Source organism: Heterocephalus glaber, unplaced genomic scaffold (assembly GCF_053883595.1).
Source record: "Heterocephalus glaber isolate CG9 unplaced genomic scaffold, H.glaber_assembly_v1.0 deba00000818, whole genome shotgun sequence".
In the NCBI taxonomy this organism is placed as follows: Eukaryota; Metazoa; Chordata; class Mammalia; order Rodentia; family Bathyergidae; genus Heterocephalus; species Heterocephalus glaber.
In genome coordinates, this window is record NW_028258164.1 from 14,141,270 (window position 1) to 14,169,209 (window position 27,940).

Sequence of the window (27,940 nt, forward strand, 5' to 3'; positions counted from 1 at the left end):
GGGTTATTAGGTAGGGACAGCTGCAAGAGATTCAGATCCCTGATGCGTTTATAGTTCAACTTCTTCTGCCCTTCATTACCCGGGCATCCATGTGCACTCCAGGTCCCCAGCGGGAAGCTAGCTCCTTTACGCCCAGAGGTCCCATAATAGCGCCAAGAGACGGCGTCCCCGGGGCGCCAGACTTCCGACCGGGGAAGCCCGGGATGGCAGCTTCGCAGGGCCTGACTGAGGGACCACGGAGGTGGCTCCCTAGCCGTCCCTGGATGCCCAGCAGTGCGGCCTGGAAGCGCACCCCGCCCAGGGTCCAGTCCCCTGCTCTCCTCCTCTTTTCTCGGCGCGCCGGGGCCGCGCACGGCGTGCTAGGAGGGCGCGCACGCTGGGGGCTGGCCTGCCCGCGGCGCGGGGGAAAGTTGAGTTGCGAGAAGTTGGGAGTGGCGGGGGCGCTCCCCGGGGTGGGCACGGGGAAGTTGTCGGGAGCGCTCGAGGGCACCGGAGGACTGGGGGAGCCCCCAAGACCCCCGGGGCCTGAAATCCAGAGCAAGCGGGTGAGCGGAGAGGTGGTGGCGGGGGAGGGCCAGGGCCGCGGAGGGAGGAAGGGAGGGGAGAGAGGGGGAACTCGGGACTCGAGCGGGGAGGGAGTGGAAGCGGAGGAAAGGGCGGAGACTGGGGCGCAAGGGAAAGAGGTCTTGGGGAGAAAGATGGGGAGGCGCTCCGAGTGCTTGGCTCAGGGATTCCTGGGTCCAATGCTCACCGTTGCCTAAAGCCGGGGTGCCGCGCCCCCGGCCACCAGGAGGGAGTAGTGTGCGGGAGGCGTCGCCGCCGGCTCTCCCACTACTCCCGGGCAGGCTCTAGGCGACCCCGCTCTCCGGCAGTGTCTCCCAGTCCTGTCCCGGAACCCTTCAGAGGGGTTGCCCGGGGTCTCCGCCCCTGGTCTCCGGATAAGGAGGTGGAGCCAGGAACGGGGGGTGGCGAGTCAGGTCGGGACGAGGGGTCTGGCAGAAGAGGGAGCAGCTGGGTGGGGATGAGAAAGCCGCGCCTGGGAAGTTAGACCTGACTCCCGAGGGCTCGCGCCGCCTGGATGGGCAGCTTCGTGCTGAGTGTGGGGGCAGCGCTGCCTGAAGTCCAGGGTCCCTTGCTCCCCGACAGCCCTTCAGCGAAGAGCTGTGGAATGTACAAATTCACTTGAGGAGTGGTTAATGCCCAAGTGGGGGTCCGAGGCGCTAATCCCTTGGGCAAAGGGAGAGATGCTAATCCTCCGGGCTGGTCGGGACTGGTCCCGGAATGTGCCCCCATCCGGATTATGGGCACCGATGCTCTGGACAGAAGCTGCTTTGTGTTCTGGGACAGCGGGGGAGGGGGAGGATGGGGGCATGGGTTGATGGAGGAGGGGCTGTGGAGGGGCACAGAGGCCAGGACCCGGAGGTGGGAGTGAGTACCTGCTGGTGCCGCTGACAGATGCCCAGCAGTCGTCCCAGACCCTGTCCCCTCCCTGGGCACCTCTCCCCCACACTGGCTGGCCCTGGCTGCTGGTCTGCTGAGGGGGAGTTGGAGAGAAGAGTCAGCTGAGTTGTAATGGTTGCCAGGAATGTGTCGCCAGGCTCCCCACCCTAGGCAGACCTCCCCAGACCTTTCTTCTGTGATCCTACACTGACCTGTCTTTCCCCCAGGTAGCTCTCAGTTGGGCAACCCTGACTCCCCAACATATTGAGGGAGCTTCCTGTTATTACTTTGCTAGAGGCTAGGGTGCTGCCCCACTGGGAATGGATATCCACATTTGCACTGCTTGAGATCCTTTCCTACAGCTCCCCTCCTGCTTCAGCCCCTTACCCCCAACACACAATGTCCCCATCCCCTCCCTTAGCTCCCCTACACTCACAGTCAGGAGGGCCACAGCCCTGCCACTCAGATTTTCCTGGCCCCAGACAAGGGACTGGAGGAATGGGGACTGCCCCTCCTGGAGCAGAACCTCAGGGTTTCTGTGTCCACCCCTCCCAGCCATCACGTGCCCCTCCCCCATTATAAAGCTCTGCCCAGCCCGTGCCCACTGCCTGCCCCTTCCTCCTGCTGCTGAGCAGAGCTGAGCCCCTGCCCTTCACCCTGGGAGCCTACTTCTCTCAGCCTGCAGGCACAGACAGGGGAGGGGGTGCCCGCCCCCACTAAGGCCCCCTGCTCGCTGCCTGTCTTGGGCTCTGTCCAGATTCTTTCTTTGCCCCCTCCTCCACACCTCTCTGCCTCATGAGGTGTCTCACGCCACACCACAGCCCTCTCTGATCTCAGGCCTACCTCCCAGTCACCACGGGCTGGGTTCCTGTTTCTGTCTGGCCCCTCACTCCCCTTATTGCCTGATTCTTTATCACTCCCTCCCTGCTGGGTTGCTCTCTCTCCAGGCTGGGCCTTGACTCCTTCCTCCCCCGGTATCTGCAGCCTCTCTCCATTCCAGTCTTTCCCAGCTCAGTCTCTGGGCCCTTTGTGCCCCATGAGCCTCAGTCCTCTCCTCCGTGTGTGCCTTTGTTCTCCTCTTTTCCTCCTATAAATAACTGTTCTTTGCTCTTGCTGCCTCGGAGGGCCACTCCGAGGCTCTTCCTAGTCTAGGAGAATCTGTGTGGCAGGCAGAAGTGGGCTCCTCTCCTCTCTGGCCTACTCTGCTTTCAGATGGTGACTGGTCCTGTCCCCTGCCCAGGTTATGCCTCCACCTTGTTGTTCTGAAAGTCGCAGCGACAGCGAAAAGGGCTAGGATTTGGCCATGAGCAGCGCTCCCCGGCGCCCCGCGTCGGGCGCAGACTCTTTCCACGCGGTGAGTACCAGCAGCCACAGGCCACACAGGTGCTCAGGCTTGGGTCCTGCCAGGCAGGAGTTGGGGAATGGGAGCGCCGCAAAAAGTTGGAAAAGGAGCCTGGGGTGGGTTCCAGAGAGGTGCTTGCCTGTACCCTGACCTTGCACCAGTATGTGTGTTGGGGGCTTCTAGAATGGGGGCAGCTGGCTGTTTCCTGAAGACTCAGGTGGTAGCTGAGCCACAGCTGGAGAACTTGGAGGACCTTGGGTCACAAACCTGGTGACCCCCTGTGACCTGGCCTTAGATAGGGCTGCACACACAACTGTTGGGGCAGAGCACCCTGGCTGTGGCTGACCCCGCCCTAGACCCCGCCCCTGGCCCCACGTGTCCCTCCCTCTCCGTCCCCCACGTGGCTACCGCCCCACATGGCCCCCTCCTGATTTTCCTAAGGAGTGTAATGATTAACCCCAGGGCCACAGTCTGCTCCGCATTGGTCCCTGTGGCCCGGTGGGACACGTGACTGGGAAGGGAGCGGACAGGTGTCCTCCTCCTTCCTTCCCAGGGTTACTCCGCCGGCCATGGAGTTCCTCCTGCAGCCTCAGGTGCGAGGGGCATGCGGCCAGCCCTCAGCCCTGGGCGCCCCCTCCTCCTACTCCTTTCTTGGGCCCTTCTGGTGGGGAGGCCTGAGCTCCAGCTGGCGATGGGCTGGGCCCTCTAACCCTTCCACTTTGCATCTTCCATCTGGCGTCCCTGCCAGCCCTCACTGATCCTGTCCGCGGACTCCCCCCCCCTCCGCGCCCCAAGACCCGCCCTCCGTCCCTGCTCTTCCTCGCTCTCGCGGCTGGCACTGCCATGGGGGGCTTCATACCCCCGCCCTTGGAGGTCCAGATGCCCTTCAGGTCCAGGAGCTCTTGAGCAAATATTTGGCGGTGCCTGGAGCTGAGACCAGTAGCGGGTGGTGGGAGGGGGGCTGGACCAAGGCTGCCCCGCCAGGCGCGGCCGCTTAGCTGAGCCGAGCCCAAAGCCGAGCCGGGGCAGCCGCTGCAGTCCTTGCCCATCACTACCCGCTGCTGCTGCCCGCTGCAGCCACTGTGCTTGCTCCCGCAGGATGACTCAGGTGGGGGGCGTGGAGGTGGGGTGAGGGGCGGAGCTAGCGGCCAAGGGGCTGGGTGGGGGTGCTTGCTGCGAGTGGGGGAAATCCTGGCCCCAGGAAGTGCATACATTCCTGTCTAGGCAGTGCCGGGTGGGTTTGACTCTGACCTACTCCAGGTCAGTTAGCTTGGGTTCCTCCAAGAGTTACTTTTGGGGCTCAGCAGTTATCCTCCGGCCAAAAGAGTTCTTGACTGTCTGCTTGGAGAACTGCCTGGTTCACACACCCTCTCTCCAGCTGCAGGATTCCTGGATGTAGGATTTGTGCTGAGATGTCAGGGTGGGCTCTACCACCTGCCCTAGAACTGATGGGGGGACTGTTTTGACGGGGTCCACACCTGGGATCCCAAGGCACAAGCTGTTGCTGCAAGGCACCTGGTCACAACTACTGGGAGGGGACTGGATTCCTGCATTTGAGGGGACAGGTTGTTGGAGGGCCTGGGTCCTTGCATTTAAGGGGACAGGTGACTGTGGGAGGACTGACTGGGTCCCTGGGTTTGAGGGGACAGATTACTGGGGGGACTGGATTCCTGCATTTGAGGGGACAGGTTGCTAGGAGAGGACTGACTTCCTGGGATAGGAGGACATAGCTACTGGGCGTACTGGATCTCTGGCACTGGGTAGGCAGAGCATTGTGGTGTAGCCCCCAGTGAGCCCTGTGTGTTTTCCACCCCTGTTCCCCACAGCCAGAGCCAGAGGGCGTGGGCCCTGGGACGCCTGGCTTTCTTGAGCAGGAGGAAGACGACCTTCACCGCACCTTGGGTGTGGAGCGGTTCGAGGAGATCCTCCAGGAGGCCGGGTCCCGAGGAGGGGAGGAGCCAGGCCGCAGCTATGGGGAGGAAGACTTTGAGTGTGAGGGGCCGGAAGGGGAAGGGGGACTGAGGGCTCAGGCCTGACTGTCCAGCACCCAAGGGGCAGGGGCCCAGTGGGAGGGGGTGGGGCTGGGCTAGGATGGCAGGGGAAGGGTGAGGTGCCTGCCTGCAGCCAAGCCCCTCCTTCCCACAGACCACCGCCAGTCCTCCCACCACATCCACCACCCACTGTCCACTCACCTGCCCCCTGATGCCCGCCGCCGAAAGACCCCCCAGGGCCCAGGACGGAAGCCTCGAAGGCGCCCTGGAGGCACACCCACCGGGGAAACCCCCACCATTGAAGAGGGGGAAGAAGATGAGGATGAGACCAGTGAGGCTGAGGGGGCCCGGGTGCTCACACAGCCATCCCCTACCTCCACACCGTCTTCAGTGCAGGTGAGTGGTGGCAGGAGATGTCCCCAGGGTCCCTGCCTGCCCTCACCTGCCCACACGGGTCCCTGTTGCAGTTCTTTCTCCAGGAGGATGAAGGCGCAGACCGGAAGGCAGAGAAGACCAGTCCATCTCCCCCTGAACAGCTACCCCAGCAGGAGGCAGCACCCCGGGCCACCAAAAGGGCCCAGACTGGGTGAGTACATCCGCCTCACAGAGGTCCCCAAGCAGTTACTCCTGTGTTGGGGTGGGGAGGGTCCAGGGAAGAAAGCAGGAGCCTCAGAGTCACCAGGTTGGGGTTCCAGTGCCAGGTCTGACTCCCACCAGCTGCTTGGGCAGGTGACAAGGTTCCTGAGTGCTGGTCACCTGTGATTGATGCTGTCCTCTACCTTGCTGTCTCCCATCCTGCTGTCCCCTCATCCAGGCACTGGCTTGGAGGCTGGACTAGTGACCTTGTGGCACCTACTGAGGTCCCCAGGGTTTGAGAGGAATAGGAGACCACTCTCATTCCCGGGGAGACTAGGTGTCTCCAGTTGGAAACCAAGCGACCAGAAATGGTGCCAGAATGTTGTCACTTGCACCCAATGGCCTGGCTTGGACACAGCATCAGTGCCAGTGGGTGATAGGAGTTTGGGGATGGGAAGGGTTCTTAGAGGAAATGGCTTTGGTAAGGGCCTCAAGGTCACAACTATCACGGACCTGTTGTTTTCTGGGTGCCAGGCAGTGTGAAGGCTGCAGGAAGTGAAGGGCACAGTGACCCCTCGGGGCAGTATCCAGGCTCAGTGGGAGGCAGCATCGGTGCCATGGAACTTCAGGGAAAGCCAGGCATGGGGGACAGGAAGAGAGGAGCAGGCAGGGCTGTGTTAGAGCCGAGGCAGTAAGACGGGGTGGGCCTGGAAGGTCTGGCAGTGGACAGCTCTTGATCCTGGAGGAGACATGGGCTTGGACTGTGGAGATGTCCATGTGGGGAGAGAGGAGGAGGATTTGGCAGGGGCTCTGATGTTGAGGGGATAATGGGGAGCTGGCTGCAGTTCAAAGCCCATTTGCACATAGTTTAATGTCTGGTGAGAAAGGAGACCCCTGTAAACATCTTGCATCCTGAGGTCTGGAGGGTAGATGGGAGGCCAGAGGGGCAAGGGAAGGTATAGCAACTGATTTGAAGAACAGTCACCAATGCCTGTTATAACCCACGCCCTGGGCTAGCACTTTCCCAAAATGTCACTTTTCCCAGAACATGTTCTGCTGGGGTGTTTATGTGCAGCTAGGAAGGCAGTGGTGTTCACATGGTCCCTTTCCTGGGCTCCCCTGAGTGGCAGAGGAGACCACCTCTCTCTGTCTCATGACTGCTCTGCAGAGCCCTGGTGGAGGAAGCAGTCCTGCTGGCCAGTGGCACAGCCGGGGGTGACGACAGCGGTGCCTCAGGGCGCCCCCTGTCCAAAGCCCAACCTGGGCATCGCAGCTACAATCTTCAGGAGAGAAGGCGAATCGGGAGCATGACTGGGGTGGAACAGGCGCTGCTGCCCCGGGTCCCCACCGATGAGAGTGAGGCACAGACACTGGCTACAGCTGACCTTGATCTCATGAAGAGTGAGTAGCGGCCTGGGCCATGCCCACTGCTGTGGGGGAAAGGAGCCAGAGAAAGAGAGCCTGACCTCGGCCCTGTCCTCGCCCCAGGTCACCGGTTTGAGGATGTTCCTGGGGTGCGGCGACACTTGGTGAGGAAGAATGCCAAAGGGTCCTCACAGAGCGCCAGGGAGGGTCGAGAGCCTGGCCCCACGCCTCGGACCCGACCCCGAGCCCCCCATAAGCCCCATGAGGTACTGTTCTCTGCTTCCTGCTCTTCTGTCCCCTCCTCTCCTTCATAGATCAGCAGTGATTTCCAGCAGGAGGTGGCCCCCAGTGGTGATAAAAGTTGTGTGCTACACAAGACCAGTAGAGACTGATGTGGGCGTTGTGGGTTTGTTTATTATGATTATAATTCTCACCTGACACCTGGCTGATATGTGCGTTAAGGACATTTGCTGGGAGGTGACCGGAGCCTAGGAGGAGATGCTTTATTCTGCTTTGAACAAAGACCCCTTTGGGCTGGAGGGGCCTCTGAATAGCACTGTACATTGTTTTCTTTTCTTTTCTGGGTTTGTTTTTGGGTTTTTTTGAGACAAGGTTTCACTGTGTGGTTCAGGCTGGCCTTGAGCTCACTGTGTAGCCCAGACTGGCCTCAAACTTGCAGTGATCCTCCCTCCTCAGCCTTCCTAGTACTGGGATCACAGGTGTGCACCACTGTATCTGGCTGTGTACTTTGTTTTCAAAACCCAGTTACCTCTGTATCACTTGATCCTCCAACAACCTGTGAAGGTGACAGCCATAAATGAGAAAGTGTGACTTGGCCAAGGTCATATAGTTTCTTCATGACACTGCCTGTCTTAGGCTCCAGGGCCCTTGTTGTGGACTCCAAGTATATTTTTAAGCATTTTATTGAGGTCTAACACCCCTCCAGTAAACCTCCTGTGTCATGTCTGGCACAAGGCCGGCGTGGCACCACTGAGCTAAATCCCTGGCCCTGTTTGTTTGTTTTCTAAGACAGGGTCATGCCATGTAATTCAGGCTGGTCTTGAACTCATTATGTAGCCCAGGCTGGCCTCAGACTGTAACCCAGCTGTCCTCCTGCTTCAGCCTCCCAAGTGCTGGGATTATAGGCGTGCACAAGCACGCCTGGCTGATATTTTACTTTGAGACAGGGTCTTACTAAATCATTAAGTTGCCTAGGCTGAGCTTGAGCTTGTGATTCTCCTGCCTCAGCCTGCTAGAGTGCAGGGATTACAGGCATGCACCACCACCCTTGACTTTACAGCCTCTTTAGCCCTCATATCAGCCCCTGGAGGTAGGTATCATTGTTGCAGTCCTAGTCTCAGATCGGTCAGTCACTTGTCCCAGGTCCCTGGGCCCCCAAACCTTGCCTTGCCCAGGGGTCCATCAGCCACTGTGCCCTATGGTCACTTTGCCCTCCCCATGACACTTGTCCCTGGCCCGATCCTAGTTCACCTTTGGCTCATACCCTGCAGCGTCTTATCATCTTGCCCCAAGGTGTTTGTGGAGCTGAACGAATTGCTGCTGGACAAAAACCAAGAGCCACAGTGGCGGGAGACGGCACGCTGGATCAAATTTGAGGAGGATGTGGAGGAGGAGACAGAGCGCTGGGGGAAGCCCCATGTGGCATCACTGTCCTTCCGAAGCCTCCTGGAGCTCCGGCGGACCCTAGCTCATGGTACCCTGTCCTCTAAATCCCCAAGAAACTCCTTGCTCCCAGGCCTGATCACTAAAGGTGGGGTCAGACCATCTTCATGGAAAGCTTCCTGGAATTCCTCTTGTGCTTCCAAGTAGCACTTTAGAGAATTCCGGGAATAAGAATTAACCTGTACATCTGCACAAAGGGCCTAAAACCACCAACCCTGCAGGGCTCAGAGGCCCTGGCTGCTTATTTCTGCCTTGCTGTTGTCAAAGAGGAAATCACTCCTAGTTGTCCAGGATGTCTGGTTTCTAAGTAGCTAAGGACTGAAAAAACCTGTTAGAATTGTTTCTAAACTAAGAGTTAAGAGACTTTGCTTTGGGTAAAGTGTTCGCACTTTTGTCATTAGGCTTGGTGTTCTGCTTTGGCTACTCAGAAGTCTTGGATTCTGTTTATTCTTTAGTTCTTTATTTCTTAAAGTTGACCTTGCCAGATAAACACCCTGATAGATTTGAGAGGACTTTTTTATTTTTAAAATTTTTTGCAGTGCTAGGGATTGAAACCAGGGTCTTCATATTCAGCCACATTCCCGACCCTTTAAAAAAGTATTATGAGGGCCGGGGATTTAGCTCAGTGGTTCCGGTGCCTGCCTTGAAAGCGCAAGGTCCCAAGTTCAATCCCCAGTAACAAAAAAAAAGTATTATGAAAGGGATTGAAAAAGAAAAAAAAAGTAGAGCCGGGATTTGGCTCACTGGTACCATGCCTGCCTCCCAAGCACAAGGTCCTGAGTTCGATTCCCGTACCAAAAAAAAAAAGTATTATGAGACAGGATCTCATTAAATTTTGAAGTTTCCCAGACTGGTCTTCCTGCTTTAGCCTCCCACAATGCTGGGATTCTAGGAGTAAGCCACCATGCCTGGCTTGGAAGGACTTTCTAAATGAAGTAGTGGTGTGAGTCTGGAAGCTGCCCAGGGAGCTCCCCTTGGGCTTGGAGAAGCAACAGGAAGTCAAGAAGCCTGTGATGATGGAAGGGGTCTCAGGTAGCTCGAGGACTGCTGCATGGACAGGGCCACAGAGCAGCTATCATGTTCTGGAGGGCGGAACTGGGACTGAAGAGGAGCTCTTGCTCAGTAAGAGGAAGACGTTCCTTTAGCCAGAGAGCAGCCTGGGCATCCCCGGGAGCCTGACTGCTCCCAGAAGTGGGATCTTATAGTTGAATTTTGGAGATCTTTACTGGCCTCACTGCATTTCTGGGCTGAGGAGAAATAAGTCAGAGAGCTAGATATGGTGTCAGGAGGCTGAGGCAGAAGGATCACCTCCAGGTCAAGGTCAGCCTGAACTACATAGCCAGACCCTCTTGGAAAAGAAAAAAAAGAAAGAAAGAAAAAGAGGGGGCCAGAGAGGCAAAGTGATAGGGGTTTCGGGGGCAGAGCTGGACTCAAGCCCAGGCCTCTGTCTATAGGCCCTGACTCCTGTACCCACCTGGCTGCCCCTTCTTGCCCTGGCTCTCTCTCACCTTCTGTCCCCCATGGCAGCTTTCTGCCCAGGAGTGAGGTGCCCTCCCTCTGTCACAGGGGCTGTGCTGCTGGATCTGGACCAGCAGACCCTGCCTGGGGTGGCCCACCAAGTGGTGGAGCAGATGGTCATCTCCGACCAGATCAAGGCTGAGGATAGAGCCAATGTGCTTCGGGCCCTGCTGCTGAAACACAGGTGTGGCTCAAGGGGTAGGGGACCCCACTGCAGCTCCCCCCCCACCCCATGCCCAGCCCTGGCATTGCCCCTCTTCACCCTCCCTGCCCTCTGTCCTTCAGCCACCCGAGTGACGAGAAGGACTTCTCCTTCCCCCGAAACATCTCAGCGGGCTCCTTGGGCTCCCTGCTGGGACATCATCACCCCCAGGGTGCTGAGAGCGACCCCCATGTCACCGAACCACTCATCGGAGGAGTTCCCGAGACCCGGCTGGAAGTAGAGAGAGAGGTGAGGGAGGACGGGCCTTGAGCAAGCCCAGGTGTGAACATGGGGGTCATAAGGCAGTGGGTGCAGGCTGGCTGGGCTGAGCCCTGTTCTTGTGCCCCTAGCATGAGCTGCCACCTCCGGCCCCCCCAGCTGGCATCACCCGCTCCAAGTCCAAGCACGAGCTGAAGCTGTTGGAGAAGATCCCTGAGAACGCTGAGGCCACGGTGGTCCTTGTGGGTATGTGTGCTGGGGTCAGGGCATGGGGACTTGGTAGACTGGCCTCGGGGCTGCCCTGGGCTGGGGCTGGAAAGAGTCCTGCTGCGTGCTTGTGCCCACCATGGCCCCACACCCCTAGGCTGCGTGGAGTTCCTCTCCCGCCCCACAATGGCCTTCGTGCGTCTGCGGGAGGCCGTGGAGCTGGACGCAGTGCTGGAGGTGCCAGTGCCCGTGCGATTTCTCTTCCTGTTACTGGGCCCCAGCAGCGCTAACATGGACTACCATGAGATTGGCCGCTCCATCTCCACCCTCATGTCTGACAAGGTCAGCCGCACACCACCTGTGCCCCCATCCCTGGACCCACCCTAGCCCCATCCAACCTGGGCCCCTGGCAGTACCTCCCACCCCCATGCCCACCTTGCCCAGCCCTTCTCTGGGCCCTGGGCCCTGGGCTCCGGGCCCCATCCCCCATCCTGGTGTCCTCCCTGACCCCTATCCTGGTTTGGCAGCAATTCCACGAGGCGGCCTACCTGGCGGACGAGCGAGAGGACTTGCTGACTGCCATCAACGCCTTCCTGGACTGCAGCGTGGTGCTGCCACCCTCGGAAGTGCAGGGCGAGGAGCTGCTGCGTTCTGTTGCTCACTTCCAACGCCAGATGCTGAAGAAGCGGGAGGAGCAGGGCCGGCTGCTGCCCCCAGGGGCTGGGCTGGAGCCCAAGTCTGCCCAGGAAAAGGGTATGCTGTGGTGACTTGGGCCAGATGGGGCTGCCCAGGGCAGGGGTGGGTGGGCAGGCGCAGGACCCACAGCCACCCTGATGGAGGCCTGGTTTGCAGCACTCCTGCAGATGGTAGAGGTGGCGGGTGCAGCCGAAGACGATCCCCTGCGGCGGACAGGCCGGCCCTTTGGAGGGCTGATCCGTGATGTAAAGCGCCGCTACCCCCACTACCTGAGTGACTTCCGAGATGCACTTGACCCTCAGTGCCTGGCCGCTGTCATCTTCATCTACTTTGCAGCCCTGTCTCCAGCCATCACCTTTGGGGGGCTGCTGGGTAAGGGAAGGCTCTGGGGAGGGCCAGAGTGCACAGGGGCCAGCTGCTGAGCCTGTCCCTGCACCCTCAGGAGAGAAGACACATGACCTGATAGGGGTGTCAGAGCTCATCATGTCCACGGCGCTCCAGGGTGTGATCTTCTGCCTGCTAGGGGCTCAGCCGCTGCTGGTAATCGGCTTCTCTGGGCCGCTGCTGGTCTTTGAGGAGGCCTTCTACTCGGTAGGGCTCTTCTTTTTATTTTTGGTACTGGGGATCGAACTTGGGACCTTGTGCTTTCAAGGCAGGTGGTGGAACCACTGAGCTAAATCCCCGGCCATAGGTAGAGCTCTTCTTACCCTGCGTGGGCTGCCCGTCCTCTCCCTGTGTGGTCTCCCCATAGCCTTCTCCTCTTGTCCCCAGAGCCCTGACGGCTCCCTGACTCCCCTGTGTAGTTCTGCAGAAGCAACGAGCTGGAGTACCTGGTGGGCCGGGTGTGGATTGGCTTCTGGCTGGTGCTGCTGGCCCTGCTCATGGTGGCCCTGGAGGGGAGTTTCCTGGTGCGTTTTGTGTCCCGCTTCACCCAGGAGATCTTCGCCTTCCTCATCTCCCTTATCTTCATCTACGAGACCTTCTACAAACTGGTCAAGGTGTGGCGGCCCTGATAGGAATGGGGTGCAGGGCAGGGAGGGGGTCTCCTGTCTGTCTGGTGTCTTGTTTTCTGGGCTTGCAGTCTGTGGCCCACAGGGGTGGGACTTGTGTTTCCCCAGCCCTCCTTGGCCTCTCTGGTGTCAACATGCCTCCAGCTTTTTAGATCAATCTTTCAAAAACTCATAGATTTAGGCCCGGGGATTTAGCGCAGTGATTTCGCTGCCTGCTGCGCAAGCGCAAGGACCTGAGTTCAATCCCTGGTACCAAAAAAAAAACCTCATAGATTTTATAACAAAAGGAACCTGTGCAAATGTCAGACAATTGAGGAGTATGGAACGGGAAGGCCCTAGAGATGACAAATGCAGTCATGGTCTGGGATCAGACATGTGACAGGCTTTCGAGGTGCTGACCACAGTCCTCTGCTCACACCACCGTCCCCAGTGGCCTTCCTTGTCTTCGCCATCCCTTGGATCCTCTCTCACTCTCTCGTATATGGTACTTGGGGTACCAAGGACTAATATACCAGCTATATCTCTAGCCCTTTTTAAAATTTGTATTTTGAGACAGAGTCTTGCTAAGTCACTAAGTTACTGAGTGATCTTCCTGCCTCCCAGAGTACAGTACTGGACTTACATCCTTGGGCCCTCTTAATCTCGTGTAGCCCTGTGCTCACAACTGGCCCTCTGGGTTTTCCTTCCTTCCTTCCTGTCCTCTCTCCCTCCTCCCCTCTCTCCTCCCCTCCTTCTTTTCTTTTCTTTTGCAATATTGGGCATGGAACTTCGGGGTAAGCTAAGCAATGGCTTGTTCTATCCCTATATCCCTGGCTCAGGGTCTTTTTTTTTTTGAGACAAGGTCTCACTCTAGTTCAGGCTGGCCTTGAACTCACTATGTAGCCCAAACTGGCTTCAAACTCACAGTGATCCTTCTGCCTCAGCCTCCCAAGTGCTGGGATTACAGGCGTGCACCATCACACTTGGCTATCAGTCATTTTCTTTCTTTTTTTGGGGGGGGGCAGGGTACCGGGGATCAAACTCGGGACCTCGCGCTTGCAAGGTAAGCACTGGAACCACTGAGCTAAATCCCCGGCCCCAGAGTCATTTTCTTAAAGCAAGGAGACAGAGCTGTTCAAAGGCAGGCTGGCCTCTCCCTGCCTGCCCAGTCTCCCAGCATCCAGCTGGGCCCAGCAGTTTTCCCTGCAGTCCAGCTCATGAAATCCTTTGTGGCCTTCTCTCAGATCTTCCAGGAGCACCCCCTCCATGGCTGCTTGGTCTCCAACAGCTCTGAGGCACAGGATGGCAGGAACACAACAGGGACTGAGGCAGCACCCACACTGGGGCCTAGCAACATGAGCTCAGCCGGGCAGGCAGCAGCGGGGAGACTCCGGGGCCAGCCCAACACGGCCCTGCTGTCACTGGTGCTCATGGCCGGCACCTTCTTCATTGCCTTCTTCCTTCGAAAATTCAAGAACAGCCGGTTCTTCCCTGGCCGAGTGCGTGGGTTTGCAGGCGAGAGGGAGCTGGGAACAAGAAGTGGGGTGGCTGGGACATGAGAGGCTATGTGCGGCAGGAGGCCTCTGAGCACCATCCTTGCCTCCTCAGATCCGGCGGGTGATCGGGGACTTTGGGGTGCCCATCGCCATCCTCATCATGGTGCTTGTGGATTACAGTATTGAGGACACCTACACACAGGTGGGCACTGCAGGGGGTAGGAGGGGAAGGCAGTGATGTCCAGTGCTGGGGTGATCCCACCACCTGGGTCTGGGGGTTCCACTCCAGCCCCAGCCAGAGGTGTCCCTAAGCCAGGCAGACACCAAGCCTTTTCCATGTCCTGTGACCCTTTGCTGTCTCTGGCCTGCAGAAGCTGAGCGTGCCCAGTGGATTCTCAGTGACAGCCCCCGACAAGCGGGGCTGGATCATCAACCCCTTGGGGGAGAAGAGCCCCTTCCCAGTGTGGATGATGGTCGCCAGCTTGCTGCCCGCCATCCTGGTCTTTATTCTCATCTTCATGGAGACACAGATCACCACGTGAGTAGCTCTAGGCTGAGGGGCTTGAGTCCCAGGCAGGCTCTGGAACAAGAATGGGAATCACTGCCACTGCTAGACAAGTACCTCGGGGACCTTGAATGCCAGGCTAGCTGAAGCTTATTTTGGAGGTTGCAGAAACTGTCAGTGACATTGGCCAGGCCAGAAGCAGGGACAGAGCACAGGCTGGGTGGTCTGGCAACCTGCAGGCTAAGGGCTGTGGGCATGGCTCAGCACCATGATAGAACTTAGTCCTGGTAGTGTGGTTGGGGGCCACCAGATTTCATAAGCAGATGGAGGGACTGTCCCCTCTCCCCTTCAGGCTGATCATCTCCAAAAAGGAGCGTATGCTACAGAAAGGCTCTGGCTTCCACCTGGACCTGCTGCTCATCGTGGCCATGGGTGGCATCTGTGCCCTCTTTGGCCTCCCCTGGTTGGCTGCTGCTACCGTCCGCTCCGTTACTCATGCCAATGCGCTCACTGTCATGAGCAAGGCCGTGGCGCCCGGGGATAAGCCCAAGATTCAGGAGGTCAAGGAGCAGCGGGTGACCGGGCTGCTGGTAGCCCTGCTCGTGGGTATGCTGCCCCTTGCTGCACCCATCCCAGGGGTCCCCAAGGCCACTGGGGATTGAATCCCAGGCTGTTTCTTCTCTCCCCTCCCAGGCCTCTCCTTGGTTATCGGGGATCTACTCCGGCAGATCCCCCTGGCCGTGCTCTTTGGGATTTTCCTGTACATGGGGGTGACCTCTCTGAACGGGATCCAATTCTATGAGCGGCTGCACCTGCTGCTCATGCCACCCAAACACCACCCAGACGTCACCTATGTCAAGAAGGTGAGTCTCCTCTGCTCCATCCTGCACACCTTCGATCAAATGCCCCTCCTACCCTGCCTCCACTTCCTATCTCTCAGCACAGAGTGGACTCTGGAAGCCCCTCAGGCACTTCTGTCCCCTTTTCTGAAGAGGAAGAGGGGCCCTCTGGTCCCAGTCCTCTGGATGTGGCTGGCTGGGGAGGAACCCAGGCCCACCTCGTCTCTGCCCCCCAGGTCCGCACGATGCGCATGCACCTGTTCACAGCCCTACAGCTGCTCTGCCTGGCCCTGCTCTGGGCTGTCATGTCCACGGCGGCCTCCTTGGCCTTCCCCTTCATCCTCATCCTCACAGTGCCGCTGCGCATGGTGGTGCTCAGCCGCATCTTCACAGAGCGAGAGATGAAATGCGTAAGGACCCCCACCCCATCCCCTGCCATCCCCCCAAACATCACCCTTCTCTCCTATGGCTCTGGAAAGGCCCAGCCTGCCCTTCCTCCCACAGCTGGATGCTAATGAGGCAGAACCTGTTTTCGATGAGCGCGAGGGTGTGGATGAGTACAACGAGATGCCCATGCCCGTATAGCTGCCACCTGCAGGGACATCCCAGGCCGATGGGCAGAGAGAACGGGGGCTGGTGGGATGGGCCTCCCCTCCCCTTCCTTGTTTTTATTTAAGTGAATAATTTAAAGTCCCCTTCTCCCCACCTCTGCAGTAAAGTACTATGGCCCTCACCTAGCTCTGGCTTTGTTTCTGTGAGGGCAATGAATGGAAGGAAGTGGGGGGACCCAGCCCTGCTCCCCGTCCCCAGAAATGAGAGTTGCCATGGGCAAGAAAAAGGACTTTAATGAAAAACCAAAACATAAGGAGTCAAAGTGCAAACTGTCACCTCGCATAGGGGGACTGTCTTGAGCCCCGAATGCACCCTTCACCCCCCTTTGGGCCCCCAGCAGAGGCCCAAGGCCTGCAGCTTCTGCCTCAGGTAGCTCTCGAGCTGGAGCAGACCTCTCTGTGACTCCAGTTCCTCGAAGGGTAGCTGCAAGGAGAGAACAGTGGGTCACCTGCAGGCCAGACACAAGAACACACATACATGCACGTGGGGCACACAGGGCCGCTCACTGGCAGAAGCTGATAACCCGTGAGGCCCAGGTGCTGCTCTCTTAGGGCCCAGGAGCCAAGTAGCACCCTGCCATCTCGGCAGAAATGCCAGCGTTCACGAAGCATCAGCAGAACCCTGCAGGGGACAGACATGGTCTGGGTGCTGTTGTGACACCATGATGCCTAGGCATGCCCAGCCTGTTTCTTTACCTTTGGGGTTTTGGGTTGTGGGGTTAGAGGTAGCCTGGCCCTGCAGGCAGGACTTTGGTGGGTAAGGTAGAAAGGGGTCCTGGTTCCTCACGGAGCACAGCACCGGAGCTGCTCACACAGAGTAGGAAGTCTGCAGGCGACAGAGACCCGGGCCTTAGCTCAGCTCCCTCTCCAGAGCTGCCACCCACCCAGAGCTCACCTGTGCAGTAGCCTGGAGGCACGGTCAGGTTCTGGTGGTATTTCTCCTCCCCCAGCAGCTGCCGAAGCCCCTCAGCTACTATGTCCTTGTGACTGAGGGGAAAGGACACCAGTAGAAGGCCCGAGGGTCTCATTGGTCCCCCACTGAGCACCCACCCTGGGCAACACTCTGCTGCCTCAGGGCTTATTTTCCTTAATGGCTGCCAAGCACATCATCAGCTCCAGCTGTGCCCCTTCAGCCCAGGCCGCCCACCCACCTGTACTTGCAGCAGGCACGGTCAGTGATGAGGCTGTGGGAAGATGGGCACCTGTTGTCTCCGGGGAAGGCAGGGGCCCTGACATCCTGGGAGCTCCAACTCCACAGCTGTGTGGAGGAGGGAGAGGTAGCGTTGGACAATTAGAGCATGAGGGGTTCCTGTGGGGAGGCAGGGGCTGGAGACACAATGGGCCACCAACTCCAGGCACCCCATCCTTGGCTCCTGGGGCCCCTCCAGCCAGCCAGACTCTGCCTACCACTGATGTGATTAACGAAACCAGGGGAGAAGAAAAAGTGCAGGGCTCTGAAGGGCAGGCTCTGAAGTTGGCACAGTGACATCAAGATGTTGACTGTGGCCAGCGGTGCCACCCCAGCTTCCTGTGCCAGGATCCGCTCAAGGCAAGGCATAAACTGCTGCTCCAGGGGCAGGTAGTTCAGCTGCCCAAAGGGCAAGACCAGCTTCTGCACCACCTGTGAAGAGCAGCTTACGACTGGGGAGCAGCTCATGGGTCTCCCACAAGCTGCTGTGACCCAGGCTGGGAGCACTTTGGCCAAGGAAGAACAATGCTCTATCCTGGCCCACACACCCCAAGGTCAACAGTATAAACAGTGTCCTGAGCCACGTGTGACTCTTTACCAGAGCAGGCAGAGGGACACTGCTGTGTGTGTGTGGGTGGGGTGGCCTGAAGGCTGGGAGCAACGGAATGTGAAGCAACTAGGACAGTGCTGAGTGCTTTGGCAAACTGCAGAGCTCTAGGCATTGATACTGGTTTTGAGTGGGACAAGCCACAGAGGGTGTGAACAGAAGGCACCCCAGGGCATGACGCGGCGCAGCCCAACTGGAGAGTTGGCTGGACAAGGCTGGGCATGGCCAGGTCACTGAGCATGACTCTGAGGAACACAGGAGGGTGGGAGGTGCCCACCTTGTTTAGCTGGCTTTCCTGGACCACCAGGAAGCGGGCAATGGCTTCCAGAAGCTGGGGCTCCTGCAACCAGTGCCAGGCCCAGTGCTGCGCCAGGAGCACCATCACACGTGGTGTGAGTTCCTCAGGCCTTGCCTCTGTGGAGAACGGTCTATCACACAGGACCCACGGGCCAGACCTTCAGTGCGCCAGACTGCACCTGAGCCCAGGAGACTTAGTCCCTGCCCCCACTCGCTTTTAACCCTCCAGCACCTGCAAGGCTACTATCAGATGCTGCCATGGGTACCGCAGGAACCGAGGGCTGCTCAAGGTAGCTTCTAGTTGTTGCCCACCTCGGAGGGCAGGGTGTAGAGGTGGAGGTGGCTTTGGAAGGAGGCGGAACCTTCGCTCCTGCTCCAGGACACAGACCAGGGGCCCATCTGGTGGAAAGCCTGGGGAGAGAGAGGGCCAAAGGTGGTGCTGGTGAGAGCTGTGCCATGCCTTTCTAATCATAAGGTGAGACTCCACCTTGCTCCTATTTCCTGAATGGGGAAGTGTACTAGCGTCCAAGTGGAAACACTGGAGAAATGTAAAACATGTGAACATGACATGTCAGAGCTGTTGATGGGGGGAAGCCTAATACAAAGATGGCAAGAAGGCTGTCATCTTATGCCACTTGTGAGAAAGTGCAGTGGCTTTCTAGAACAGTGTGTTAGAAGGAACTTGAGGTGGCATCCTAGGAAGCTGGAACAAATGCTGTTTGACTCATGATTCTGCTGTGGGTACATGTGCCATTCCTGGGCAAAAGTCTGAAAGACCGAGTCTGTCGGTGGCCTGGGGTCCTCTACTGTTCTCTATTCCTCTACTCTTCCCTAGACACCCACACCCCAAGCCGTTTTCCTCACCAAGTAGAACTGCAAGGTGCAGACACACTTGGATGGTGTGAACATCAAAGGAGTGGCAGTTTTGGATGATGAGCTGACTCAAGTCCTGCAGTGTGGCCTGATCCACAAGAGGGGGCTGAGGCTGAGATCCCAAGAGCTGGCCCAGCCGATGAAGTGCCACCAAGTAGTGGTGGGCGCACACCTTGGTGGGGTTCTGACCCAGCCAGTGCAGCAGCTCCCCAGGACTCTTTGCCTCTTCCAGAAGCCACTGCAGTCTTCTAACAGAGCCTGCATGGGGCCCTCCTCCAAGAGGCCTCTCTCCCCACTTGCTGGGCCCCAAATAGCAGGGCTGTACCGGCAGGATCAGCAGCAGGCCAGACAATCCAGCAGGGGAGGCCTGGGCAGAGAGCAGGACTTGGGTGATGGAGACCCTGAGGGGCAGCCCAGAAAAGAGAGTGAAATTTCCTCCAAAGGGGAGCAACGCTTGCTATCTTCTCCTTACCTCACTCCCTAGGAGGCAGGGCTTGGGATCAGAGCAACCTCTGTGACTGCACTGGTCCTACTCCCCATCCTGCCCCTCTTTCCCCCTTCCACTCCTGGAAACAGCAATCCTACTCCTGGAGGCTGCTCAGCAAAGCAATCCACATGCGTGAGCTCCTGTGATGCTTCGTCCACGTCGAGGAGTCCCAGGGGTGGTGTTACCTCATTTCACAGGTGGAGAAACCGAGGCCCAGAGCGGCGAAGAGATTAAGAGAAGCCTGAAGTCCCTCACTGGGTTAGTGGTTGCGCCCAGACAGGGGCCGACTGGCCCGAGGATGCGCCGTCCAGACCACCTCTTCTCCCGCAGGAGGCGGCGGCGGTGGCACGGAGGGCGGCACGCGGGCTCCCCAGACGGGCGAGTCCTGGGTCCCATACTGGGCGCTCCCACTTAACAGCTCTGTGACCTTGGGACAAGTGGCTTCGCCCCTCTGCCTAAGTATCCTCCCCAATGAAATGAGAACTCAGCGCCCACCCTGTGGGACGCACGCGGGTACCGAGCACGAGTGGGCCTGGGCCCCCACCCCCGGGGACGCCAGGAACCCTTGGCCACTGCCAACACCAGGTCCCGCCGCCCTCCCGCAGCCCGCCCCGCAGGCGCCACCCTACATGATTCCCCACGCCCCGCGCAGGTCGCTCCCTCAACTGGTCTCTGGGCCTAGGAGACAAGCTCCCCCTGCGGTCTCTTCATCGGCGGGCCCCAGGGTCCGCCATCTTCCCAGAAGCCCCCGACTGGCCGGCGCACACCAACCCCGGCGCAGCGCTGGGCCAGGGCAGACGTGGCTCCCGGCAGACGTCGCGAATCCGGGCACCTTGGCCCCGCCCCTCGCTTCCGGGAAGTGCGCGCAAACCGCGGGGGCGAAACCATGGGTGAGGGGCGGGGCCGTAGAACCCAAGGTTTCAGGATTTGGACCAGAACTCTGAAAGGTTGCACAGGGAGGCTGAGGAGCTGGATCCTGCTCTTCACCCCCTTTCTGCCCACCTCTAGCCCTACAGACACACACCGCCAGTGAAAACTTCACAGTTACTTTAATCTGCACGTGTTTCAGATCCCAGGTCCCTTCTCCAGCCTCCCACTGACTGTGGGTCCCCAAATCAGCTTCTTAGGGACTAGGGGTGGCTGCTCAGGAAGGACACTAAGAAGGGCCCAGGGTGGTGGCCCCGCTCTGCCCAGGACCAAGGCAGCGACAGCAGGTGCCTGATCCCGAGGAACTGACTATCAGCATGGGCTGGGGGGCAGCAGACCCGGAAGTCGGACCAGAGCTATGGCCGTGAAGGTCACGGTGCCGGGCCTCCGCCAGCCCCTGGAGTCCCCTTCGGCGCAAGGCTGGGCTCCAGGGCAGTGGGAAGAGACAGGCGGGTGAGGCCGGCCTGCGCAGGCAGCAGCGCCCACCGTGCTGTGGGGAGCGAAGTCCAGAGGGGCAGGCCACACTGCCCAGGGCCCGCGGAGGCACTACGGCCGGTACATGGCAAAGGCCAGGAGGCTGAGGAGCAGGGTGAAGCCGGCCAGGCCCAGGGTGGCGGTCAGGGGAAAGAAGGGCCGGTACTGGATCTGGCAGTACCAGAGCAAGAGCAGCAGAAGCAGCAGCAGGGGTAGCATCAGGCTGCCGATTTCCAGCCCGGAGGGGCCTGGCTCTGACCCTGGTGGGCAGGGGGGATGTTGGGAACCGACCCTCGTGGACACGTGGCAGTGGAGAACACAGTTGGGAGGAAGGTGAAGGCTGCCCAGCGTCTGGGTGTCGTCTCCTAGCAGTTGGCCTTGGTAGATGAGTCGCACCTGCTGCTCCCGGCCGGGAAACTGGGTCCTGAGGAGAGAGGGCCCTGGGTAAGAGAGCAGGCCTCAGGCAATCCTAGTCCTTACCCCGAACTATGCTCCCAGCCCTGGCCCTGCCTCCACATACCACCCTGGCTGTGGCCTCTGAGGGGCAGTCTGCCACAGGGGAATAAGGACAGCCTGTGATGTGGGGAACAGAAAAACAAGGGGGGTGTCCCAGGTATGTCGGGTGGCCCTTCTGCAGTCACTCCCATCCCATCCCTTAGCATTTCCTTCCCGCCCTCATGCCTGCTTACCTTTTCAAGGAGCCGATGGTGTCGTGGGGCCAGGCCCTGGCCACTTGCTCTGAGTCATTGAGGAATTTCAGCCTGAGCACTAGGGGTTCCTGGGGAGAGTCCGGGCCTGGTGGTGATGTTGCTGTGACTCCTGTGCCAGGTTCTGGTTGTGCGGCTTGACCTCTGTGTCTCAGGCCGGAGGTCTCCACCCCAGGTGCCTCCCCTCTGATGCTGTCAGTGGCTGCCATAGCTTCACTTGGCTGGGCTGGCGTTGGGGTCCCTGCTGGCTGGGGCAAGGTGTCCGTGCCCTCCGAGGTGTGTGTTGAGACCCAGGCGAGGGCCAGCACCAGAAGACAGGCGAGCACCGCAAAAAGCACAGTCACCTCATCACCTACCCCTTCAATCAAGGCCATGGCACCTGCCTTGCCTGTTGTGCTACCGAGCTAGGGAGGCACAAAGGACAGTGAGAGGCTGGCTCACAAGCTAGGAGCCCTCGAACCCTGGCAGGGCCCCAACCCCACTCCACCTCAGTTCTTCCACCATGTTAATTCTTCTGTCACCTTTCCCACCCCTGGATACAGACAGTTCTGACTCCCAAATTTGCCTTTTAGTGCTCCTTTCCATCACCAAATCTCAAGTCCTAACTTTGTAAGCCTGAGTTCCGGGTTCCTTTGTTGTTACTGTTGAGACAAGTTTTTTTTTTTGGTACTGGGGATACTTTTTTTTTTTGGTACTCGGGACCTTGGGCTTTCAAGTCAGGTGACTGAACCACTGAGCTAAATCCCCGACAAGATCTTGATATGTAGTTCAGGGTGGTCTTGGACTCGGAGAGATCCTCCTGCCTCAGCCTCTCGAGTGCTGAGATTACTCAACCCTGGCTAAGTTCTAGGTCTGTAATCATCTCCCTAATTCACCCAAACCCTATCTCTATGTGAGGCCCTCGACATTCTAAGCAACCTCTCCCCTACATTTAATCCTCACCAAACTTCTTCCCAAGCTTACCTACACTTTCATCCACTTCATCACTTGAAGCTTGAAGCTTCCCCTCCAAGCTTCTCTAAGGCTCGGTCACTGAAGTTTCTCCAAGGGGCAGAGAAGAGGTCTCTCGGTCTCCTGCCCCACCCCTATACCGTGTACTCAAACCCCACGAGCGACATGGGGCTTCTCCCCAGAAACAAGTCGGCAAACTCCGCCCTTGGTCATCCGGAACCTCTGTGCGATGTCACCCACCCCTTCCCGATCCCCTCCAAACGGCCACCCATCACTCCCGCGGCCCCCTGATTCCGCGCCTCCTCCTCGGAGAGCCTCTCCAAAGCCAGCTGCCGACAGACTCTCGATCCCTCGAGGACCCGACCTGCGTTCTCCCCACCCCACCCCGCCGCCCCATCATCACGCCTCCCACCTCCCCCCCCCACCCGGGCCGCGGAAGGGTATGGGCGATCCCGGGGCGGGGCGAACGCAGGCACTCACCTCCCGGCCTGGCCAGCTCCATCGCGGCCCCTCGGGCACTTCCGGGCGGGAGACGCCGAGGTCGCAGACACCTGGGGCTCCGCTTCTTCCCGGTCGCCGTGGCCCGAGGCATTGTGGGACTTGTAGTCCGCCGCGCAGCCTGCACCGCGCAGACCCGCCTTGCTCCCTACGCACGCACGTGCGGAGTCTGCCAGGAGTTCCCGGTGCCTGCGGACCACGGAGTAGACTGCGCAGGCGGCTCTGGGGGCGGTGTTGTCCCGAGGAGGGCCGGGCCGCAGAGGATCCGCCCCCTCCGCCGCTGGCAGCCGGAGCATCAGTCACTCCAGACACCAACGTCAGCGGGAGCACGTCACAGCATTTATGTTCGTGATGCAGGGAGGGAGGCTCAATCCCGTGTGGCCCTATCCCGGCCTCCGCCGATGTCGAGGGGGAAGACAGAAGGCAACCTTGGCCCCCAGAGCTCAGGAGGTGTAGGCTGCATCACCAGTTAGCTGAGGACACCCATCCCCAAAGCTGTCCCCTCTCTCCGACCCCCTCCTTCATGTAGCCTCCGCAGGACTTTGAAAGACTCGTGGACAAGGGAACAGAGCACATATTATGAACCCCTTATGCTGTGCCTATAGGTACATGACCTCCGGTGGGCACTAAATCTCTCTCTGAACATAAATTTCTTCATTCCCAAAAGTAGTTCGTAAGCCAATTGTAAGGAAGTCATTCGACATTCAACATTAGATGACTTTTTTTTTTTTGGATACAAGGTCTAACTAGTGAAAGCTGGCCTCAAACTCCCTATGTAGACCATGCTGGCCTCGAACTTGAGATCCCATTCTCCGGCCTGAGTGTCCAAAGTGCTGGGATTACAAGGCATGTGCTACCACGCCTGACAAAGCCGACATTTTATTAAATAAGTGTGAACACTATATAAAGTATGTGCCACTCAGTAGCTAGTATTCAAGCGCTCCCTCCACCCAAACCTAGGCTGGGAAATGGAGTTAAGAGTATTTGCTCTGTAAACAATGGTGAATCCTAGCAAGGCCTGTGACCACTAATCTCTGTGGATCTTCCTTCCTTTGAACTCCTGTAGCCACAGAAATTTCAAACCCTAGATTTTACAGGCCAGTCTTTATTGAAAAGGCTCTAGTATTCTCATAGCTCATGTCTGTGGGAGCAAGTGGCCCAAGTGTTGCCTTGGGAATGTCAGTTTAAATTTATAAAGTACAGAATTAAGGTATCTCTAGCCCTTTCCCTCCTGTTCCTTCATTTATGCTACAAACATTTATTAAATATACACATATTATATGGCTGGCACTTTACATGTACTATATGCTCCGAACCGTGCAAGATGCTGGGAACACCATAGTTTGTCAGGCCCTCTCCTTGCCTCTCCTGGCTCGTATACTAACAGAGGAAGGAGATACGTAGACAGCCTTTCAGTGCTGACTGGTACATGCTGGTACCTAGTACAGCTTCTTGCTGACAATTCTAATGAAGTTTCTAAAAGAGATGTTAAGTGTTGCTTTTCCAATTACAAAGCAGTGGAGTTAGGTTTTCTGTTCACCTACTAAATTTTGAAGATAGAGCCCAGAATCAGTACAAGTCATCCTTCTTTGGGTCATCCAGGTAGAAACCCAAACGTTGATTAGTTTGCATCTGGTCCTTTGGAAGGTAAGAGAAACAGGTATGGTGACCAGGTTGGTACTGGGGTGAAGTAGTTAGGTAGTGGAATAGTAGGCAACTTTCTGCTTGGCTTGGGAAGTGGAAATGTATGTAAAATGATGACGTAAAATGGTACTCAGAAGATAGCTGGGCATAGGCCTGGTGGATTTATTGGCAGGGGGCCACTGCTCTGCACAGGCCACATCTTTTGGGTTTTAGGAAATGTGCTGGGATGGTTAGCAGACAGCTTCAGCAATGGGAATGCAGAAGACTTGGGACATTGAAGGGAGCTCCCTGGCCATAGGAGTGGAAGGGCAGGATGGACAAAGGGGTGAGATAGAGGAAAATTATGGGAGCCATGTGACTGGTAAGTCTTTTGAAGGAGAAGGGCATGGGAGAAGGCATACTTGATTTCTCCCTGATCTTCCTCTATGTACCAGTGGTGTCAGGCAGGATTCAGTGACCCCCTCGCACCCCTGTCTGCCAAACAGGGTCTTTCCGGAGGGGCTGGTCACAAGAAGACAAGTGTGGGGTCATTGTTGGTTAAAAGTGTCATTTCCAGAAGCTCTCTAATGACGCTCTCAGGATGAAAAGGAAATAGCAGGCTGGGACCCATCTCCGCCTCAGTACTGTGGCCAGCAGTGGAGACCCGGGCTGAGAGCCAGGGAGAGAACCCGGGGGCGGGGTGGTCTTTAGGGCTGACCTCCGGGCCTGGGGACAGGGAAGCCAGGGCCGCCCTTAAGGCAGGACACTGTAAGCGAGGCTTAGTTGGGCCGGGTTCCTGGGCCAAACAGCCGCGTAAATCAGCAACCCAGGCGCGGTGCACCTTTCGGACGGTGCGCAGAGACCCGATACCCACCCAGGCCAGCGCAGGGAGGGGAAGGCGACAGCCGACCCCGGAGGGAGCCAGGGCAGTGGTCCCAGGCGGGTGGCCCTGGAGGGGGGGGGGGCGACGATCCGGCGGAAGGGCCGAAGCCGGGTGGGAGGGGCCGGGCGTCCGGGCAGCGCGTCGCCCGGGGGCGGAGGCTGCAGCGCCCCGGAGCGAGCGAGGGGCGGGGGAGCGGGGCCGGGCTCAGGCGGGGCGGGGGCGAGGGCGGCGGGGAGGGGGGCTAGGCTGCGTGTGCTGGAGCCGGCGGGGGCGGCGGTGCGTGCGCATGACGCGGGGGGAGGGCCCGGGCCGCGCGCTCCCGGTCCCGTTGTTGTTGCCGCTGGAGGCTGCGCTGAGGCAGTGGGATCGCGGTGCCGGGAAGGGCCCGGCGGCGGCCACAGCGTGTGCGGCGGCGCCTTCTGCCCTCGGCCTCCGGCCCCATGCACTAGCCCCGCGCCGCCCGCTCTGTAGTCCCGGCCCCGCCAGCCCTGCACGCCTGCTCGCCGCCGCCCCTGCGCCGTCCCGGGCCCGGCTCAGGCCCGCCTCGGGCCCCGCGGCTCCGGAGCCATGAACTTCCAGGCTGGCGGGGGACAGAGCCCGCAGCAGCAGCAGAGCCTGGCGGCTCCGGGGGGCGGCGGCGGCGGCGGCGGGGGTGCCGGTGGCAGCGGGCAGTTCGGGGGCTCGGGGCCGGGGGCGGGGGGCGGCGGCCCTTCGCAGCAGCTGGCCGGCGGGCCGCCCCAGCAGTTCGCGCTCTCCAACTCGGCGGCCATCCGCGCGGAGATCCAGCGTTTTGAGTCGGTGCATCCCAACATCTACGCCATCTACGATTTGATCGAGCGCATCGAGGATTTGGCGCTGCAGAACCAGATCCGGGAGCACGTCATCTCCATCGAGGGTGAGCGGAGCAGGGGACCGCGGGTTCTGGGGCGCAGTGGACTCTCCAGCGCCGGCCGGACCTCGTTCCCCGCGGCGGGGATTCCTCGCGTGCCCGAGGTCCCGGCCACGCGGTTTGCGGGTGTGCGCTGCAGAGCCCGCATCCAGGCCTCGCCATTTCTGGTCCAGGGACACTTTGGGGCTGGGGTGTTGGTCCAGAGCCAGGGGACACCTTTTCTGCGGGTCGTGCTCCAGGGTGCGAGGGTAGTGTCGCTCCTGGGACCGCTGGTCTGGGAGTCGCAGAGGTTCCGAGGTCCGGGGCCAAGTCTGGTGAGGCATGGCTGGGGAAGGTGGGGAAGGTGGGGAAGCTGGGTATAGAGGGCCTCAGCGGGCCAGGAGGTGGGGCCCAGGCTTCGGAGGCTTCCTATCTGTTGCCCCATGGTGAGGCGGGTGATTGGAGCCTCCGTTAATGGATGGCAGCCTTCCTGGGCCGGCGCCCTCTCTCGACACACACACCCCCACGCCGCGGGGGGGGGGGCGGGCCTGGGCACTGCGACCCGGTGGGAGGCGTCAGCTGGTCCCTAGGGCCCTGGGCCGGGTCCCCAAGCTTGGGGCATCCGCGCCTGCTCACTCCTGGGGCATGCGCAGGGCTGCTGCCGACTGACCTCCAGGGACTCTGTGCTTGGCATCCCAACCGGAAACCCCAGGCCACTGCTGTGCACAGGGCTCCATTCTGTGGTCTTTTGGGTCTTGGACTAGTGGCTGCTGGCAGATGCCCCAGGACCTCAGGTGTGGTGGTGGTGGGGCCTTGCTGTCCTACAGGCACCCGGGTGGCATGGTGACCTTCCATCGAGCTGGGGCAGATGGGCCTCACCCTGGGCCATCTGCTGCTCCTGCCTCTGACCCGGTTTGAAGTGAATGCCCACCCGCAGGTGGTGGCATTGGCCTTTGAAATCATGCCAGAGAGCCAAGGCTGGTTGCTGATGACATGGGCTTGTGGGCTGGGGTCTGTCCACTATTTGGTCTTATAGTTAGGGCTGAATTCCCATCTGCATCTTCTTGAATGAGGCTCTGGGGGTTCCTGCACCTGAGCTCCCTAATTCTGCTTTTAGAGGTTCCCATAGCTGGAGAAGGTGTATTGGGTCTTTTAGAGGTGGATTCAAGAGCTCCATTTAGAGCTAAGCCCTGTCCTTTGTTGTAATATTCTCTTAGTCTGCTTCTTTCTTTTTCCCAGCCTGCTCCTATACCTTTCCTCTCTAGGCTGAGTTCACTGTGAACTAATTAGGTGATAGAAAAAACTCATTAACATGGATCTGAGTAAATGGCCTGAAACGTGCTGTGGCTAGAGACTGGAAGATGGCATTTTTGCAAGCCCAGGGCCCCAAAGAAAGGAGATGACCAATTTTTCATCCTGGATCTGAAGCGGGTAGGAGGGGAGAAACACCTTCCCCAGCTTAGGTGTCCCCTGGAGGAAGTACAAAGTTCTTGATCAACTGAAGGATGGAATTTCTTCTTTTTTTGTTTTTGTTTTTGTTTTTGTTATGAGACAGGGTCTCACTATGTAGCTTAGGCTGGCCCAGGCTACAGACTCTCAGCAATCCTCCTATGATCCTCTTGAGAACTGGGATTTCAGGGGTGGACCACCACGCCTGCCTGCAGGATGGAACTTGGACTCCAAAATGACTCCCCTAGCCCTTTGGTTTTTTGTTTTGTGTTTTGTTTTTTGGTGCCGGGGATTGAACTCAGGACCTTGGCGCTTGTGAGGCAGGCAGCAGAACCACTAAGCTAAATCCCCAGCCCATCCCTAGCCCTTTGGGAGGTAGAGAGACTTGATGGACAGGCAGGGCATGTGGGGAGGGTCCTCTGCCCACA

The 27,940-nt window shown here is 58.8% G+C and overlaps 4 protein-coding genes across 8 annotated transcripts in view; 2 read left to right on the plus strand and 2 right to left on the minus strand.

Moving 5' to 3' along the window:
* The first annotated feature begins 387 nt into the window (after positions 1-387).
* On the plus strand, positions 388-15,801 carry Slc4a2 (solute carrier family 4 member 2). Of its 2 annotated transcripts, XM_004860385.4 has the most exons (23): positions 388-545; positions 2,681-2,794; positions 4,609-4,774; positions 4,928-5,169; positions 5,241-5,359; positions 6,518-6,750; positions 6,838-6,980; positions 8,248-8,428; positions 9,964-10,099; positions 10,201-10,366; positions 10,468-10,582; positions 10,701-10,885; positions 11,071-11,296; positions 11,396-11,611; positions 11,682-11,830; positions 12,043-12,237; positions 13,473-13,727; positions 13,837-13,926; positions 14,096-14,262; positions 14,582-14,835; positions 14,923-15,092; positions 15,305-15,478; positions 15,573-15,801. In XM_004860385.4, the coding sequence occupies exons 2-23, from the start codon at positions 2,744-2,746 to the stop codon at positions 15,651-15,653; spliced, it is 3,714 nt and encodes a 1,237-aa protein (XP_004860442.2). In that variant the 5' UTR covers positions 388-545; positions 2,681-2,743; the 3' UTR covers positions 15,654-15,801. The 2 variants fall into 2 exon arrangements, with proteins under 2 accessions (XP_004860442.2, XP_004860443.2); XM_004860386.4 differs by lacking the exons at positions 388-545; positions 2,681-2,794 and adding an exon at positions 3,278-3,375.
* A 94-nt stretch (positions 15,802-15,895) lies between these two features.
* On the minus strand, positions 15,896-20,020 carry Fastk (Fas activated serine/threonine kinase). Its single transcript, XM_087207815.1, is given in 13 exon segments — positions 15,896-16,103; positions 16,187-16,308; positions 16,379-16,467; positions 16,469-16,505; positions 16,575-16,666; positions 16,831-16,860; positions 16,862-16,988; positions 17,087-17,300; positions 17,753-17,889; positions 18,085-18,183; positions 18,637-19,032; positions 19,035-19,046; positions 19,762-20,020. Coding segments are annotated over 13 exon segments (1,722 nt in total). The 3' UTR covers positions 15,896-15,995.
* Positions 20,021-20,162: 142 nt separating this feature from the next.
* Tmub1 (transmembrane and ubiquitin like domain containing 1) lies at positions 20,163-23,008 on the minus strand. Of its 2 annotated transcripts, none has more exons than XM_004860382.4 (3): positions 22,672-23,008; positions 21,223-21,644; positions 20,163-20,957 (listed from the first exon to the last, which is right to left on the minus strand). In XM_004860382.4, the coding sequence occupies exons 2-3, from the start codon at positions 21,612-21,614 to the stop codon at positions 20,606-20,608; spliced, it is 744 nt and encodes a 247-aa protein (XP_004860439.1). In that variant the 5' UTR covers positions 21,615-21,644; positions 22,672-23,008; the 3' UTR covers positions 20,163-20,605. The 2 variants fall into 2 exon arrangements, with proteins under 2 accessions (XP_004860439.1, XP_021096633.1); XM_021240974.2 differs by lacking the exon at positions 22,672-23,008 and adding an exon at positions 22,204-22,439.
* Positions 23,009-25,476: 2,468 nt separating this feature from the next.
* Agap3 (ArfGAP with GTPase domain, ankyrin repeat and PH domain 3) overlaps positions 25,477-27,940 on the plus strand; it is a 48,956-nt gene continuing 46,492 nt past the window's right edge. The window contains exon 1 of one of the 3 annotated variants that reach the window (XM_004860379.3): positions 25,477-26,090. In XM_004860379.3, coding sequence (XP_004860436.1) covers positions 25,763-26,090 — 328 coding nt within the window. In that variant the 5' untranslated portion in view covers positions 25,477-25,762. The remainder of the gene's footprint in view (positions 26,091-27,940) is intronic. The other 2 variants (XM_013078029.3, XM_004860381.4) reach the window with 2 other exon arrangements.